Source organism: Siphateles boraxobius, unplaced genomic scaffold, assembly GCF_051911475.1.
Source record: "Siphateles boraxobius isolate OS27281-9 unplaced genomic scaffold, OSU_SipBor_1 32, whole genome shotgun sequence".
NCBI lineage: Eukaryota > Metazoa > Chordata > Actinopteri > Cypriniformes > Leuciscidae > Siphateles > Siphateles boraxobius.
The window spans coordinates 1,802,368-1,820,943 of record NW_027508942.1 but is presented as its reverse complement, the minus strand read 5'-3'; the positions used below and the strand labels follow the sequence as shown (position 1 = coordinate 1,820,943).

Sequence of the window (18,576 nt, the reverse complement as noted above, 5' to 3'; positions counted from 1 at the left end):
GGCAGAAACGTGAACTTTCACTGAAAATCAATTATTGTCACTTTGTCAATGCAAATTGCTGTATGTCTGATACCTAACATGTTTTCAGCGGGTCTCTGTCCGCTTGATTGGGTTCAGACGGCGTTCACACTTACTCAAATGAACCGCACTAACAGAGCAATCACAACAGGGTTTGTTTTACTTCAACCAAACATGCCAAGTGTAACACAACTTAAATGAACGGCCAAAATGCATCACAAGTTTTCTGTTTGTAGTTGAAGACGGTGTCGTGTGAACGCCCACAGACAGATTCGGGTCTCAATTCTCTTCCCTGGTCCTGATTCCTGATTCCCAATGCTTGATTGATTCATTACCTGTTAAAAAATACTATACAAACAGCTTCTGGTCTTTGCTTGGAAGTTGGGTTCAGGCTGTGGGATAGGAGATATGATTGTTCATACTATTGGCCAGAAACTCCTTATTTTTTCAATCACATCAAATGTTTTCAAAATAATTATTTCAATCAATCAATTACAATCCACATCTATCTTAGTTTCATTCCGCTTTGTGTTCGTAAACACTACAAGTCACACTGTACAGTGTCAGTCTACAGTGTCACTATGGTATCCTGTTTGTCTTTAATCAAACAGTCTCCACCCATACAATATCCTCAAACAAGACTGGTGTCATGTGATGCGTTTTGGATTTGTCAGCAAATACAGTTCTGCATGCTAACTGTCTTTTTCCCTTTCATACTCAAGATTCAGCTCTGACTGCAAATATAAGATCATTATCTTTGTCCTGATCAACCACCTGCAGCTTAATACCAAATTCATCCCCAAATCAGCGCTTTATGAGGGGAAATCTAGACAGTCAGTCACTCCCATTAGGTTTATTCAGAGTTCATATTCTTCTATTAATTCTTAGGCCATGAACTCTGAAGATATGAAAAAGACCTGGAAGAGATTGAGACTCAAATGTAGAGCACAACAAGCCAGATAGAGGATTAAACACACCTCACACAGATCCGATAGGAGAGCAAGACTAGCACAAAACACACTATGATTTTAGAGGATTTTTCGAGACGCACTTGCGCTTGAATATGGCCAATGCCATATGCTGACATTTCTCTAATGTGATCGCACTTTCAGAATCACTGATCTATAGTGTATCAGCAAATCTATTGAAGTCAAGCAAACACATATCTGCATGTGAACCATTGCCACAAAGGCCTTCAAACATGCAATCCCAGCTAACAGGGAACGTTCTCAGAACTTTGGCTAATGGTGCGTGTTCAAGTGCTCCTTGGAAGTTTTTTAATTAATGTATGAAGCACTGCAAACTTTATCGTTACATATTATATTGTTATTACAATGCTATCATAGTTTGTGCAGGGAATAAGCTTATTTCGTTGAAAATAAAAAAAAGTCTGATAATGTAAATCCAATGCTACATATACACCTATAAGTATTGTCGTATTCCACCGTGTTTCTCACACAGACATGCCAGCAACTCATAAAAATCAGGGCTTAAAGAAAATCCAGAGCTTCACACTTGTATTTACGACTTTGTGGTGGTTTGTGGTGGTGAACTAACGCCAGTTCATGTGCCTTCAACTCATAAATACAATCTTTTCGACATTACTTGAGCGCACCATAATGTTCTGGCAAGGTTCTCTTAAAGTTATGAACAAACATTCTATCAGTAATAATAACAGAAGTTATAGTTTTTAATAATGTTCTCAAAACGCTAGCACAGAAACATTATTTATACATCTTTCATGAAAAGTTATTTTCTGAAATCTTTTAGTTGGACGTTCGTCTAACATTTTTAAAATGTTACTACTTCAGAGAACATTCTAGTAACGGTCCCATAACGCTTGCAAAATGATCAAATAGAATGTTCCATTAACATTTGCATTTCCCAGAATTTAGTTGAAAACATTTTTTTTAAAAACTGGACATTCTGAATGGAACTTTCAGAAATAACATTTTCAAAACTTAATGGGAACATTAGCAAAACGTTCTTAGAACATATTTCTGTTAGGTGGGGTAGTATAAGATAAAAACTGAATAAAGTATCTTTATACATATAAAGTACGTAGCTGGCAAAATCGTAATTCAAGATATGTTTAGCACACAGCAAAGGAGCATTTTCCTTACTATAATTTTCAACACTTGCTCTAATTGTGTGTATTCTTTAAAAGACTCCAGCACTGCACAGTATTTTGGTAACTTGGTTTTGACCAACATGAGAGACTTGAACTGAAAACTCGTACACTTGTACACTTAAAGGTACACTTGTTCTGATCAGCAGTCTTTTTACTTGAATGGCTGTCTACAAAGACAATAACTGTGTGTAGCTTTACCTTTGATGTCTCTCGTGCACAATTCTTAATATACATTTTTCCCTGGTCAGGTGTGAGACCAAGCCCAGCCAAATCTGCTCCACTTATGACCTGCATTAAACCTGTAATTCGCCTGACGCAGCACATGATCGCAGCCAGATATAATTACAATAAACACATCCACTTACTCAATAAAGAAACTCGCTCCTTCCTTCGTGAAACCTTCCTCCCAACCTGTGGGTAGATCTAAGAGGCAAGGAAAACAGAACGTTTGCGAAACTTTTAGCGTTCTGTTTTATAACGTTACGTTACGCATATGCAACACGTAATAACACTGGGATCTATACAGCTAAATGGAAGCATGAATGCACTTACCGGACCGGATCATGTGTCCAGAATTGACAGGTTCTCCAGTGCGAGGATGAATCCAAGTGGTGGTGCACGACTCATCGCTGGCAGGAAAACAAACCACCTGTTAGCGATGCAATAGGCTGGAAAACACTCGAACGCTATGAGAGAGACATTCTTTCAAATGTAATAGTAAACATGAATCCTCACTCAGTGAAAAAGACCCTGCCGTCCCTGCACACCCCATAAGAGCAGTTCTCAGGTAAGGTGTCCCGCCGGAGCGGCGCCGCCATTATTCCCGTGTAAAGTCCCTTCTACCTCTCATTCTCTCATTCCCTCCGCTGTCTGTCCTCCTCAGCGCTCGGGCAAAGGCGATTAAAGGGGAGGGCTAACTTTCCACTTGGCTCTCAGTGAGCAAGCTTGGCCGACAAAAAACATAAATTCCTTACAGTAAAGACTATCGTCCTAAAACATAGAGATAATCATTGCTCACGCTTTTGAGATGACATACAATATTTTTTTCCAAAGACATATACAGGTCCTTCTAAAAAAATTAGCATATTCTGATAAAGTTAATTATTTTCCATAATGTAATGATAAAAATTAAACTTTCATATATTTTAGATTCATTGCACACCAACTGAAATATTTTAGGTCTTTTATTGTTTTAATACTGATGATTTTGGCATACAGCTCATGAAAACCCAAAATTCCTGTCTCAAAAAATTAGCATATCATGAAAAGGGTCTCTAAACAAGCTATTAACCTAATCATCTGAATCAACTAATTAACTCTAAACACCTGCAAAAGATTCCTGAGGCTTTTAAAAACTCCCAGCCTGTTTCATTACTGAAAACCGCAATCATGGGTCAGACTGCCGACCTGACTGCTGTCCAGAAGGCCATCATTGACACCCTCAAGCAAGAGGGTAAGACACAGAAAGAAATTTCTGAACAAATAGGCTGTTCCCAGAGTGCTGTATCAAGGCACCTCAGTGGGAAGTCTGTGGGAAGGAAAAAGTGTGGCAAAAAACGCTGCACAACGAGAAGAGGTGACCCGACCCTGAGGAAGATTGTGGAGAAGGACCGATTCCAGACCTTGGGGGACCTGCGGAATCAGTGGACTGAGTCTGGAGTAGAAACATCCAGAGCCACCGTGCACAGGCGTGTGCAGGAAATGGGCTACAGGTGCCGCATTCCCCAGGTCAAGCCACTTTTGAACCAGAAACAGCGGCAGAAGCGCCTGACCTGGGCTACAGAGAAGCAGCACTGGGCTGTTACTCAGTTTTGCATGTCATTCGGAAATCAAGGTGCCAGAGTCTGGAGGAAAACTGGGGAGAAGGAAATGCCAAAATGCCTGAAGTCCAGTGTCAAGTACCCACAGTCAGTGATGGTATGGGGTGCCATGTCAGCTGCTGGTGTTGGTCCACTGTGTTTTATCAAGGGCAGGGTCAATGCAGCTAGCTATCAGGAGATTTTGGAGCACTTCATGCTTCCATCTGCTGAAAAGCTTTATGGAGATGAAGATTTCATTTTTCAGCACGACCTGGCACCTGCTTACAGTGCCAAAACCACTGGTAAATGGTTTACTGACCATGGTATTACTGTGCTCAATTGGCCTGCCAACTCTCCTGACCTGAACCCCATAGAGAATCTGTGGGATATTGTGAAGAGAAAGTTGAGAGATGCAAGACCCAACACTCTGGATGAGCTTAAGGCCGCTATCGAAGCATCCTGGGCCTCCATAACACCTCAGCAGTGCCACAGGCTGATTGCCTCCATGCCACGCCACATTGAAGCAGTCATTTCTGCAAAAGGATTCCCGACCAAGTATTGTGTGCATAACTGAACATAATTATTTGAAGGTTGACTTTTTTTTTGTATTAAAAACACTTCTTTTATTGGTCGGATGAAATATGCTAATTTTTTGAGACAGGAATTTTGGGTTTTCATGAGCTGTATGCCAAAATCATCAGTATTAAAACAATAAAACACCTGAAATATTTCAGATGGTGTGCAATGAATCTAAAATATATGAAAGTTTAATTTTTATCATTACATTATGGAAAATAATTAACTTTATCACAATATGCTAATTTTTTGAGAAGGACCTGTAGTTTTTTTTCTTGCTTTTTTTAAACAATTGGAATCCCTCGCAAACAGAAGATAAAGATAATAAATAATAATAATAAAATAATTATACAAAAATATTTAAATAAAATGATGCAATAGTTAAATAATTTTGATGGTCCCTTTAATTCAGTTGACTATAAGTAACTTTGCACACACACAAAAAGTAAACTCAAAACAAATAGCTTTACACACAAAATAATTATGTTTCGTTATACATTATAGCTAGTTTAACATTTTTGGGAAGGGCAGAAAACATATTTCCAATGTAATATGCCTATATGTCCACCACATATGGATATGGACAAGATCAATAAAAAAAAAAAACACAATACATTTAATCAGATTGGTCAAGGAAGCATCATAGTTTTATCAAACATTTCGAGCACTTGCTTTTTTCTTTTTCTTTATGATCTTCACCTTATCATTTTTACCAGTGATATGAAAACCTAAAAGTAAGATGATTTATAATGTCTATACATAAAATGTTCGATATGGTCGTATTGTGACACCTAGAGGCGTGTGAGTATAAAGCAAAAGTTACCAATGATGCTATTTCTGTTAGCTAGCATTAATTAAATTCTCATAAAGTCTCAATAATACTCATGATTATATTAATCCCAGGGTGAAAATTATACTAGCTATGTTGGCTATAACATTTTATTCATTTGAATTATATAAGCATTAACCTATTATAAATTATTAAAATATAATTTAATAACAACTAAATTCTATATAATTTGGTTGTATTAAACTGTGCAACTTGAAGGCCTACATAGGATGAATTGCCCTAATATGGGACATTTTTTGCATTTCAGACTTCTGCGACATATTGCAATGTGTAGCCAAAACATTAAATCCACACCTAATAAGTCGTCTGATACAAGCTGCAGCTCCCTAACGTGGGACAGTTGTGTCCCTAATGTGGGACACTGAAAATGTTTGAGACACTGTATGTATTAGCTATTAACATGATCTATTAAAAAAGTAAAAGATCCTTCTTATCTGGTTGTATTTTGGTTCTTTTACAGTTCAGACTATGGAAAAAACATAAATGATGTAAAAGAAAAAAACAGATGTTATATATGGCAAGCAGTTTTAACTTTTATTCATTTCCATGATATTAATTGTTGATATCAACAATTTAATTATTGATATCAACAATTTAATTCTTGATATCTGTAATTGTATTTTCACTAGTGAAATGTCACCATAGGCTGCCATTCAAAATTAATTGTTGATATCAAGAATTGATTTCTTACTAGTAAATATAATTTTTGATATCAATAATTACATTGTTACTAGTAAAAATATGAATTCCTGATATCAATAATTCAATTGTCACTAGCTGAAATGTCTATTCTTGATATCAACAATTGAATTGCTACTAATAAAAGTGCTAATTTTTGATATCTGAAAATGTATTTCTGATATCAATATTATTTCAGATATCTCAAATGGCTTTCTTATAGTAACAATTACATTCATGATATCAGAAATTAACATTGTCACTAGTGAAAATTGAATTATTTATATCAAAAATGAACATTGTTACTAGTAGCAACTCAATTGTTGATATCAAGAATAGAAATTTCAACTAGTGACAATTGAATTCTTGATATCAAAAATAAAGGTTTTTACTAGAAAGAATTGTATTTCTGATATGTAAAATTGCAATTTCAACTAGAAAGAAATCAATTATTGATATCAACAATTGATTTTGAATGGCAGCCTATGGTGACATTTCACTAGTAAAAATACAATTACAGATATCAAGAATTATAGATTTTACTAGTTGCAATTCAATTGTTGATATCAAGAATTATCATTTAAACTAGTGCAAATGTAAATGTTGATATCAAGAATTAGCATTGTTACTATTGAAAATGTAATTCCTGATATCGAAAATTGACATTGTTACTAGTAGAAATATTATTCCGGATATCAATAATTATCATTTTAACTAGTGAAATTTTTATTGTTGATATTAAGGATTCAGATCCTGAAAATGAATAAAAGTTTAAACGGCTTGCCATATGTTATATCATGTGCGCATGATATGTAGATGTAAACAGAAGATGATCAATGGTGCCATCTTATGGTGATGGTCATGCAATACATACAGCCAACAGTTGAGAGATTAATAATAATAATCTTTGAAATTAAAGTGTTATGCTGTGATTATGTATGTGTGCACATGTGTTCCTGTAACAGCCTGTGTGAACGAACAGAGAGCTGCTGTTGACAAATCTGATTTCTGAAGAAATGCATGCAGTCTTTCTATTCAACACAATTATATCATTTATTCCATGGCAAAATAACACATTTTAGCAATTCGTTTTATATTTGGATGGCAGTCTGATTTTACTACTAGGCTGTAAAATGAAGAAGATACTAAATAGTTTAGTGCTTCCTACTAAAGGTGAATGCTATACTGTATATAAGTTTAGCTATAAGTTGAAAAAATCATTTTACTTTTAATTATACTTTTATTCGGAAAGGATGCATCAAAAATGACGGTAAAGACTTTTATAATATTACAAAAGATTATTGTTTCAAATAAATGCTGTTCTTTTGAACTTTGTATTCATCAAAAAACCCTGAAAAAAAAAATTACAGGTTCCAAAAAAATGCTAAGCAGCACATTAAACATTAAATTAATGAAAAAATACAAATCTCACTGCCCCAAAGTTTTGAAAGGACTAAGTACACGAAAACACACTTGTTTCACTATTTTAGTGAGGACATTGAATAGACTTCCGTTGATTTTATATCAGGTTAATGATATTTTCTTTGGCCTAACCCAAGTCCTGCCCCTAACCATCACAGAAACACTAGATTTAAATACAACCATGTTTCTCCCATTTATAAGCTCTTTTAACTGAGGACCAGTAAAATGTCACTCACTAGTCGGTTGTTATAATATTTCAATACATAAGTGAGGACATTTGACCTTCACAAGTATAGCCAAACCTGTACACACACACACACACACGCACGCACGCACGCACACACACACGTTGGGTTTCCATGTTTTGTGGGGACTTTCCATAGTAATAATGTTATTTTACTGTACAAACTGTATATTCTATCCCCTAACCTGTTATATTTCTCTATATTTGGCTGAGCAGTCGTTTGGGTGGCACGTCAATGTATTCGATTTCTCTAATTCATAAAATAAGTTATTATGGGGAGAAAAATGTATTGAAGGTAGCAGTTCTTCAGCAGCGATGTTAGCGTGTCGGCCTTCAAAGAATCTTAACCCAAAATTCTGTCTGTGCGACATGAAGACAAAAGGGCTACCATACAATAGAAAAATGTTAGGACCTCCCACAGGAGATTGATCTACACTGCAATCTACTCTGAGCAATGTTGTTTCTTTCACACCCATCAGTGTCTATGGGCTATACATGATCTGTACGGCCCATTATGGGTCACAACTTTACAGACACAAAGTTGATTGCATCCGAGGTACAGTACCAATGTAAATGCATCGGACTAACGCCGCCTTCACACTGGCAGTTGAAATCAGCTCCGATACGGCTCCGAAGTCATTCATTTCCTATGGAGATTCGCAGACCGCATGCGAATGGGTCCGAAACGGGTCCGACCGAGTGCGGTGCGAAGAAAATCGTGTCCGTTGGTCATCCGGATGCGTTCAAAAAGTTGAACTCTTGCGAAAAGCTACGGACGGTTCCTATCCGACAATTCCAGCGGAAGTTAGCGTTGCTATGATACTGATAAACAAACCTGAATTCTTATCGTTATAAAATCAATATTTATTTTATTAAAAGTTAAGTTGTCATGTCATTTTTTTATTTTCATGATTTGCTAACGTTATTAGGGCAGTTAATACAATTAAATTGAAGGCAGACATCGAACTAAATGTGATAAATTATACCACTATATCACATTTTTTAGCCAACCTGACATGTCAACGTCCTGAGCAACTTTCCTCACGCAGCAGCCTTCCTATTAATATCTCTATAACCCTCATCAGAGAGTCATACAGAACTGACAAAATCAACCTTTCTAATCTCTCCGCCATTTTTGTTCTAGCAGCTACCCGCTTCCGACGCGTTTCACTGTGTAGTACGACGTCCGTTGGGTGCGTATTGCGTATTACGGAGCTGATTTCAACTCCCAGTGTGAAGGCGGCGTAAAGATGACTGAAAATACACATCATCTTTCAAACCCTAAACCTACCCACCACAGAAGAAAACCTACATTTTTACATTTTCCACAAAAAAAACATCACTTTGTATGACTTATAAGCCGTTTTCTTCATGGGGACCAAAAATGTCCCCACAAGGACAAGGATTTTGTCCCCATTACATGGGTTTACCAGGAAAAGACACGACACTACACAGAGAGAGAGAGAGAGAGAGAGAGAGAGAGAGAGAGAGAGAGAGAGAGAGAGAGAGAGAGAGAGAGAGAGAGAGAGAGAGAGAGAGAGAGAGAGAGAGAGAGAGAGAGAGAGAGAGAGAGAGAGAGAGAGAGAGAGAGAGAGAGAGAGAGAGAGAGAAACACACACACACAAAACAGATACTAAATATCTCCCAAAAAAGATTTCATGTGCAGGCCCCTCACTTACATTAACAAAATGGCTCTGTGAAGCTGCTGTAACTCATTTGAATATTCAAATATTTTTACATATCAGGCAGGGAAGCATGAGCATTTGTAATGATTCATGTTTTTAACCACTGGCCATGCACATTATTGACATTCTGTACCAATTCAACGTGACTATAACGTGATCCAGCTCAAGTTTCACCCTGTAACATGCGATGTGTCCGACTACCTGTGCTGCCTTTTGTGTGTGTCTCACACACTGTGTCTGCTGATTGCTCTATTGCATCAGACAGTCAGCGCTTTGTAATTGTGACTCCAGAGATCCCCCTCCTCAAGCTTTGGACTCTCCAGGATGAGTAACAGAGGCTGGCCGCCCTCCCACAACACACCAACCCCTGCTGCAATCATATGCAATCCTCTCACTGCCAAATACTGCTGTGCTCGGTTGCTTAGAGACCGGGGTCACCTGGGTGAAGGCACCTTAGGAGAGGAACACACCATAGCAGCGACACATGCAACAACCCGCCAACAACACTGCATGCTCTCAGATCTGTTGCTTTCTAAACGGACACAGTTTGAACAAGCTAAGAGGAAAGTACAAGTGAGCTTTCATGTAGTGTTAAACACTTTATAACAGCATATGTCCACCTTTATGTGATCAATTAAAACTCAAGGACAAAGCATCATTAAATTAGCCCCGCAGTCTGTTGTCACAGCGTGTAAGATTCCGTAAACGATTGCTTGTCTTTGCACCATGTAAGTTTGTGTTGCGGCCGCTGTGTCGAGGGGAGATGCTAATTGATTTCTCGTCAAGGGAAAGAGTTTCATCACGCTTTGTTTTTAACCCTCTCTTACACACGGCGCTCTCACAGGACTTCTCCAGCTCTGCAGTCTCAGACTGAGACACAATCAACTAGTGAGATCAACCAAAACAAACGAGCAAGGAAACACTACTGTGCATTTAACAAACGCAGGACGTGATAATGGAACACGTACTCCCGGTTTCACAGACAAGGCTTTCTCTGATGCATGTTTGAGCTGGTATAACTGAAAGCAACTTGTAATGGCCTATCTTAAAATATATCAGTGCCATTGTTTTCTCAAAATGCACACAAGTAATGTTTTCTTTTTTTCTAAGGCACATTTATATAAGCTATTTTAATGTCATAATTGAACTAAGGCTTACTCCTGGCTTAATCTAAGCCCTGTTTGTGAAACCGGGCCTTGGAGTGTGACAGTGTAGAAATACAAAAAAACTGTTTCTGTAAAGCTAAAGAGTTACAGACATTTTATTCATTCTCGAGTACAAATTGCAATGGTCAGTGAAGTCAAGTTTAGCAAATATCTGATAGTAGTAGTATCTTTTTTTTGTCTATGAACAGAGGGTGTAGGATGAAATTTTCAACAATTGCTCTAAAGTTTTTTTCTTTTTCTTTAAATAATTTTACTACGCTGCATTTATTTGAACAAAAATACAGTAACAATTTTAAAATGGTGTAATATTATTACAATTTGAAATAACGGTTTTGTATTTGAATGTGTTTTAAAATGTAAATTATTCCTGAATTTTCAGCATCATTACTCCAGTCTTCAGTGTCACATGATCCTTCAGAAATCATTCTAATATGATGATTTGCTGCTTAAGAAACATTTCTAATTGTTATGGTCAAGGTTGAAACAAGTTGTTCTGCTTAATATTTTTTGTAGAAATGTGATACATTTTTAAAAAATTAACAGCATTACTTCAAAATAAAAATATTTAACATTGCAAATGTATTTGCTGACACTTTTAATTAATTTAATGCATCCTTGCTTAATAAAAGTATTAATTTCTTTAAAACTTCTCAATGGTAGTGTATTTGTATATATAAACAATTATTTATTGTAACTTGGCCTTGCTACCTTTTTTTTTTCTTGCATTTTCTCCAACTTTACAAATAATTAAAAAACTAAATTTAGCAGCCTATTCTCACAGCATTTCAAACCACTGAAATAAACAAGGTATAGTTCACCCAAAAGTTCAAATTGTCATCATTTACTCACCCTCATTGTGTTCCGAACCTGTATGACCTTCATTCGTCTGTGAAACAAGACATTTTAAAGAAGTTTTTGTCCATACAATGAAAGAACCCCAAAACAACTCTCGACCCCATTGACTTTCATTGTATGGACATCTATATATACAGTATATATATATCTTCCATTTTGTGAAAGTCATACAGGTTTGGAACCACATGAGGTTAAGAAAATTGCACGAATTTTCATTTTTGGGTGAACTATCCCTTTAAATAAAATAACACTAGTCTACTACTCCAACATATCCACAATTTGTGATAAAATAAATACGTGCAATCAGGCACACTGAAAGGTCTGTAAGGCCTAGCAAAAAATGATTAACATTTAGTAGCAGTCAAGGTACATTGTGTGTTGGGACACAGCTGTGAGGTATAATTGTCAATTTAAGTCAGTAAAACAGTCTAAAGGCTGGCCTTGGAACTATAAGAACGATAATTACAATCAGAAGCAACATTCTGCAGATCAAGAGCTGGTTATTTCTTCCGTACGGCGATCGTTGTAGGCCCACAGCTTTTCCCTGTGTGACAAACTAAAACAGTAGCCAATGGCCTTCTCAGTTTCACTGATTCTCTTTCGGAATCGGTCTCTGTCCCTCGCAAGCTCCTCCCATGGGCCCTTACGTGAAGCTTGAAGAGCAAAGGACCAAGTGTGCATCTTGTGAACTTGTACGATGGGAGAAAATTTCACCTGGAAAACATTAGCAATGTGCTGTTATCAAGCAATCAATGATTCACAATTGACATGTTGTCTAAAAAGCGGCATAAAGGTGGGGTCACATTGGCGGATTTTCAGAGAAATTTCGTAGCCAAAAAGTTCTCTTGTCAATAGTGTAACGATGTGTGACACACAGTTTCAAAAACCAAGCAGCTTTCTGTTGGAATTTGCGCTATGAACTGGAACCTGTTGCGAAATATGCAATATATTTCGCCGAAAAATGGTAAATGTGACCACACCTTGAGACTGATAATTACCTTCTTAAAAGTAGCACATTTCCTCTGGTTGCCCTGAACAGCTGTCAGACCAACATATCTTCTCCATGGCACCACTGATAATGTCTCAAAGGGTAATTTGTGGCAGGAATGGCGAGGAACTTTGCTTGGTGGTGAAGGCAGCTTTGAGCGCCTTGAAGATTTGAAGAGTCTGGCTTTACTTTGCGTGCTCTGGGTGGGTGAATGGTGTTTGGGAGGTATTGGTGTTGCCGGTGAGCTTTGAAGCGGCGCTCTGAAATTCAACGGGTGATATGGGTCATCATTCTGAGAGAGGGATCTCCATAAGGCCTCTTCTTCTTCGTCTTCAGAACCTGGTTTGGAAGATTCTGAGCCTGTAGTTGCTGTGGATTGTGATGTGGGACTTTCAGGCTTTGAAATCTCCTGCGTTTTGCTTTTTTCAGCAGCCGCACTGGACAAACATGCCGTGAAGTGCATCGGGTGATACGGATCCGTCGAGCTGGTCAGAAGCTCCCAGAGTTTGTCGCTCTCCTCGCGTTCTCCTTCGAAACAAGAGCTGTCTGTGCTGCCCCAGCTGAACTCGCTGTCTGAGAGATGAGCGGCTGACTGCACTGGACATGGAGTTTGAACATCCTCTGTAGATGAACCAGATGTGTCAGGATCACTGATGGGCTTTTGATGCTTTACAAAGTCCTTTGCTGAAAACCCTGAGACGGTAAAAGTGCAGGTGCTCTCTGCGCATTTCCTCTCGGGACCTCCTAAAACGGTCCAGTCATATCCGTGTTTCCACACGGAGTGATCTCCAATATAGAGATCTTCGGTGTCATTGAGACACTCTGTTGCGTGGGACACGAGGTCGTCCACCAAAGAGCAACAGAGTTCATCGCTGACCAGACTGGAAAGGACAGCTCTGGAGTGGGAGCTCACGTCGAATGGGTCTCTGCCGAATTTTGAAAGCGGACTGGAACCCCCAACCACCATGTTTTTGTTGTTTTCAAACAAGGATGAGAGCAGGAAACTGTCAGAAGGGTCTCCTGAGCCACTTGTCATGTGCTGAATGTGTTGCCCTGTCTCGTCTGTGATTCTCAGGTGGACTTCAAACCTGAACATCTGGAAAACTGGGAACCAAACAAAAGGAAGTTACTGGACTTACTTCAGGCCATAACCATAAACAAGGGCCATTCTCATTTCAATAAATTTATATAGATAAATTAAATATATATGCAGTATATACACAGTGTGTGAAAAAAAAATTATATATATATATATGTATATATGTGTGTGTGTGTGTGTATTTGTGATAGTACTAATAAGTGTTTTAAAAAATATAATGTAAAAATACTAAACTAAAGTGAAAATAATACAAATACTATTCATACAAATCTTAATATATAAGTAAATAATTATAATACAAATACTATTCACACTAATCATAATATATGTAAATAATTATTTATGTATATATATAACGAAATTAAATACATATAATTATATTATCCAGTTAAAAGGAAATAAATACAAATAAAATTATAATAAAAAAATCTGTTATTTCACTTTTGCTCTAGAAAACGTGTATCAATTGGTTTTACTAATGTTATTTGGTAACACTTTACAATAAATTTTAATTTACTAACATTAGTTAACATGAACTTAAAATGAACAGTAGCTACTCCTACAGCATTTATTAATCTTAGTTAATCTCAACATTTATTAAAACATTTTTATGATCAAAATATATATCTGTTAAACACTAGTAAATGCACTGTGAACAAACATGAGGTTAATTAATGCTGTAAGAATATATTGCTCATTGTTAGTAATACTGCTATGCCTTTTCATCATTTTCATCAACTAGTTGCTTATTAGCATGCATATTACAAGTATGTTTATTAGTACTTATAAAGCACATATCAATGCCTTATTCTGCGTGACCATATTCTACATCCCTACCCAAAAACTAAACTAAACAACTACCTTACTAACTATTAATAAGCAGTAATCATGAGATTATTGAGGCAAAAGTCGTAGTTAGTTAGTAAATAGTGAGAATTGGATCCTTATCTAAAGTGTGACCAAAAAAGTGCGATTCAAAAATTTACATAATATGCAAATAATTTGATCAACCCAGTTTGCATTTTCACAGAAATCTAGTAGGCTACATCACGCTGATATACGTTCTTATCCTATTAATAATAACTGAGTAAATCTGATTATGTAAACTTGCGATGGCCAAGCATATGGATAGCATAGAATACATTACAATGCAAATATATGAATCAGAAAATTACCCGTCATAAAAGTGCAGCAGATGACCTGGAGCAGCAGTCGCAGTTGTTCCCACACCACCGTCAGGATCTGTTTAGTCCAGGGCAGAAGCATCATGCCGCTGTCCCCGAAGCGCCGCAGCGCGGTCCTCTCCATCCTCACTCTTTAGCTGTCAGTGTCACGTATTCTGATACTCGTCCCTCGGTGTGTTTTCGCTGTAGTAATTTATCGGCTGATTTTTTAAGCTTGCTACCGACATCTTCCCAAATATGCGAGCGTTAACTCCGAGCGAAAGCGGCTGAGTTCCACATGATCACCAAGTCCCGTTTACACACCACCAAATGAACGCGTGACGGTGACTCCTAGAGCTGAAACTTAAGAACGCGCTCCACTATAAACAAATATCTTTAGCCTGCAACCTTGCGACCTTTGATTTGTCCGCTTATGTTTCACTCACATGAACACCGCCCCCTTTTACAACAAACCACGCCCATTTGATGGCGTAGCCCAGTGACGCATGATGGTTTGTTGTCCCATGCGAAATTATCACGAAGCTACAGGTTTTTACATCACTCCATTACATTACGCTTACTATATACTCGTTACAATGTATTTAAGACACATTATTATTAATTTATTTATTTTATATGATAAAATAAGGTTTTGTACTCTCGCTACGTTCAGACTCTGTATGAAGCTGCTCTTGGCCAAGATGGAACTTGGTATTTTTGTATTGTGGAAATGCGAATAATAATTCTGCATTCGAAAAATGAACTTGCATCAGATCATGACTAAACTAAACCCTTGCTATACGCTCGCTAATTATTATTGCTGAGGCAAATTTCCAACCTTGTTGCTCTGCTTCTTGCGTCATACATAACACTGTTGTTTTTGAACAATGCTCTCCTGCTAGAAAAAAAATACCGGAGAAAATTAGGCTACAAGAGACATAATGTCATGCATAATATGTTAAATGGTTATATAATATATTGATTAATCTGTAGCCTAACAGACCTATCAATACCAATAACTGGACACGAAAGTGCTGCAACACATTACATTAAATAAAAAACTGTTGCAGATTGTTCGTCATTTAAAATGTATCGATTTTCTGTCTGAAATGCCCAATACAACTCTAAACAACCAATTCTAATAGAGTTGTAGGATTAGCAACCCACAAAGTGTCCAAAAACCATGTGAATGGAAGCAGATGGAATTCATTAGCATTTGTTTTCCTCCCACTGTTTTTCTATTCTTATAAATACAGAATGTGAATGTCATTGTAAGCTTTTATGAAAGTAAAAACATACAAAAATACCACAGCCCTGTGTGAACTGTCAAAGTGCAAAACCCAGTGTCAATTCATGCATACTTCATCATTAGGCTCTCACCCTGGAGGCAAAGCCCATTTAATGAAGCTGTACATAAATACTGGCAGATCTGAGGTCAGGGCTTTTGAAGACATTTAGAATATTATGGCCAATGACGAAGTGCACCTGGGCCCCAACCTAAGAGTCCCTAAAGATCACACCTACACCTCAGCAGAAATCATTAGTGTGTGAGGGTCAAAGCTTTAAAGGGACAGTTCACCTTGTCATCATTTACTCACCCTCAATGTTGTTTTAGACCTGTGTATCACAGTCTTCTTTGGAAGACAAAAGAAGAAACCGTTTTGGTGACCACTGACGTTTATTGTATGGACCAAACACACGGAGTCAAAATATCTTTTTTGTTCCACAAAAGAAAAAGTCTTACAGGTTTAGAACAACGTGATGGTGAGTAAATGACAGAATTTTAACTTTTTTGGGTGAATTATCCCTTTAAAATGTGGCAGCTTGAGTCACAAATCTCCAGTGTTTTTGTTTTAAACTAAAATTAAAACTATTAAAAATCCCTTTAATTGTAAATTGAAATAAAGCTGATGTAAATAGATGTAAAAATAAAATTAAAGCAAATGTTATGGCATTCTAAAACTAAAATCACAACAAAAAAAATTTGGCAAATAAAGTTAAAATAAATTTAAGCTGAAGTACTAAAATAAAAATAAATAAAGCTAAATATAAATATTTTTTTTTACAAAATCATACAATGGAGTGGTCACCAAAACAGTTTCTTCAAAATATCTCGTCTTCTATTAATATATTATATAATTTTAACTCAACAGTATGACAGAATACAAATAGTTTCAACTAAATATGAAAATGCAAAAGGAAAACTGGATAAAACTGTACAAGTTTCTGTAAAAAGGTAATTACAGGAAATTTCTTCATGACAATGAACACTCATAAGTGACTATATCATTATATAATATATATTATACAAATTATGTAATATTAAACGTCTTTGTGTTTCTTGACTGCCCCCTACTGGTTATGTTATTTTAATCCATTAGAGAAACTTCAGAACAAATAAAATCACACAGAGAGGTGTTCAGAAACATTTAATTTTTCTTAAGAGAGAGATAGAATTACAGCAAACATTGATTCTGTCAGGTTAAAGATAACCAATAAATAACTGGCCATGTTAATACCCATTCGAACTATATTTTTAACAGTCATAAACAGCGAATCAAGTCACTATTGCGGATTGAGTGATGACAGTCTTGAACATCAATGTACATCATTTTAAAAATGCCTGCTGGTAAACTCATAGATTATGATTCAGCTGAGTTCTGGCAGTAGCTTTGAGCCACAGGTGCAGTTCCCTTTTCAAAGAGGTTCATTATACAAATTGGTGCATTATCTTACAAAACAGGGCTTTTTTTAACCACAAAAGTAGTGAGAAAAGCAAAAATGAAAGGAGAGCGTGTGAAGGCACCCTGTTATTGTTCCCTAAAGGGAAGTGGTCTCGAGTTTGTTCAGTTCATTTGGCACATTATCAAAAGCACAGTGAACTCTGCAGTGCTTGTTTTGATAGCTCAAAACCTTACAGACTTTTAATGTTCCTTATTTGTATATGTAGAAAAGGAAAGTGTAAAAATAAGCAGTTTTAAAAATACAAGTGTCAATCTCTCTATATATATTTTACATACATACATATATATATATATATATATGTATATAAAATATAATTAATAATATAAACTCTTCTTTAAGTGAGCCGTTTGGTCCTCTTAAGTTCCAAATGTACAGAACACGTATTTAACAAGGACTCAACCTTGATTAGTGTCAGAGAGAGAGAGCGAGAGAGAGAGAGAGAGAGAGAGAGAGAGAGAGAGAGAGGGATGCTGGGGGAATGCGAGTTGTCCTGTAAGGGCACTTGCTTCAGTCACATCACCTTTTGTGGACGACTGGTGGGGAGGGATGGTTGTATCTAGAAGTAGGGCACCATGGTGAGCTTGTACCACTTGACGGTCTCTCTGCTCAGGTCAAAGTCCTTGAGGCTGAGGGTTATGCCACCCAAATAGCAGTTCTCTCGCAGAGACTCTGCACTGAGCACGCTCAGTTGAAGTTCCCTTTGCTTCAGGGTTTCCTTACTGTAGCCGCTGTATACAAGCTGCAAATAAAGAGAGAAGGAAGTAGTTTATTATCTTTAGAATAGAGCGGAGTTAATCATGCATGGTCAGACAGGTAAGATTAGCTTACCATTTCATTAAACGTTGGGTTCCTAGTCTTCCTTGCGATCTTTGTTTTGCGTTTGGAGGTTTTGTGGGGGTCTGGGAGAAGGTAGGTTTTCACATATGGGTTTGGGTCTGCCCCGTCATTTGACATCTGTGTTTGGCAGAAGGACAGATGAGATTTCAGAATGCACAGGATCCGGGATCAGACGCTATTGTCATTTCTTACCAGGTCTTTGATGTGCATGACCATGATGAAGAGCGTACTGTTTCGGTAGGACACTGACAGCTTCACCTCACCCTCCACGCGGCCAGTGGTGGGACTCACTGGAGGTATGTCTGGAAAAACAACATCAA

At 37.2% G+C, this 18,576-nt stretch overlaps 3 protein-coding genes across 11 annotated transcripts in view; all 3 read right to left on the bottom strand.

The window, feature by feature from the left end:
- plekha7a (pleckstrin homology domain containing, family A member 7a) overlaps positions 1-3,041 on the bottom strand; it is a 93,547-nt gene extending 90,506 nt beyond the window's left edge. For all 9 annotated transcript variants that reach the window (XM_077194469.1, XM_077194470.1, XM_077194472.1 and 6 more), the window contains exons 1-3: positions 2,885-3,041; positions 2,702-2,778; positions 2,515-2,572 (exon numbers count right to left, since the gene is read on the bottom strand). In XM_077194469.1, coding sequence (XP_077050584.1) covers positions 2,515-2,572; positions 2,702-2,778; positions 2,885-2,967 — 218 coding nt within the window. In that variant the 5' untranslated portion in view covers positions 2,968-3,041. The remainder of the gene's footprint in view (positions 1-2,514; positions 2,573-2,701; positions 2,779-2,884) is intronic.
- Positions 3,042-10,648: 7,607 nt separating this feature from the next.
- LOC143700811 (uncharacterized) lies at positions 10,649-15,122 on the bottom strand. The gene is made up of 3 exons (XM_077194466.1): positions 14,687-15,122; positions 12,423-13,516; positions 10,649-12,138 (listed from the first exon to the last, which is right to left on the bottom strand). The coding sequence occupies exons 1-3, from the start codon at positions 14,817-14,819 to the stop codon at positions 11,914-11,916; spliced, it is 1,452 nt and encodes a 483-aa protein (XP_077050581.1). The 5' UTR covers positions 14,820-15,122; the 3' UTR covers positions 10,649-11,913.
- Positions 15,123-17,841: 2,719 nt separating this feature from the next.
- Positions 17,842-18,576, bottom strand: part of pik3c2a (phosphatidylinositol-4-phosphate 3-kinase, catalytic subunit type 2 alpha) — a 42,515-nt gene continuing 41,780 nt past the window's right edge. The window contains exons 31-33 of the mRNA XM_077194464.1: positions 18,449-18,558; positions 18,248-18,373; positions 17,842-18,158 (exon numbers count right to left, since the gene is read on the bottom strand). Of these exons, the coding sequence (XP_077050579.1) occupies positions 17,976-18,158; positions 18,248-18,373; positions 18,449-18,558 (419 nt within the window). The 3' untranslated portion in view covers positions 17,842-17,975. The remainder of the gene's footprint in view (positions 18,159-18,247; positions 18,374-18,448; positions 18,559-18,576) is intronic.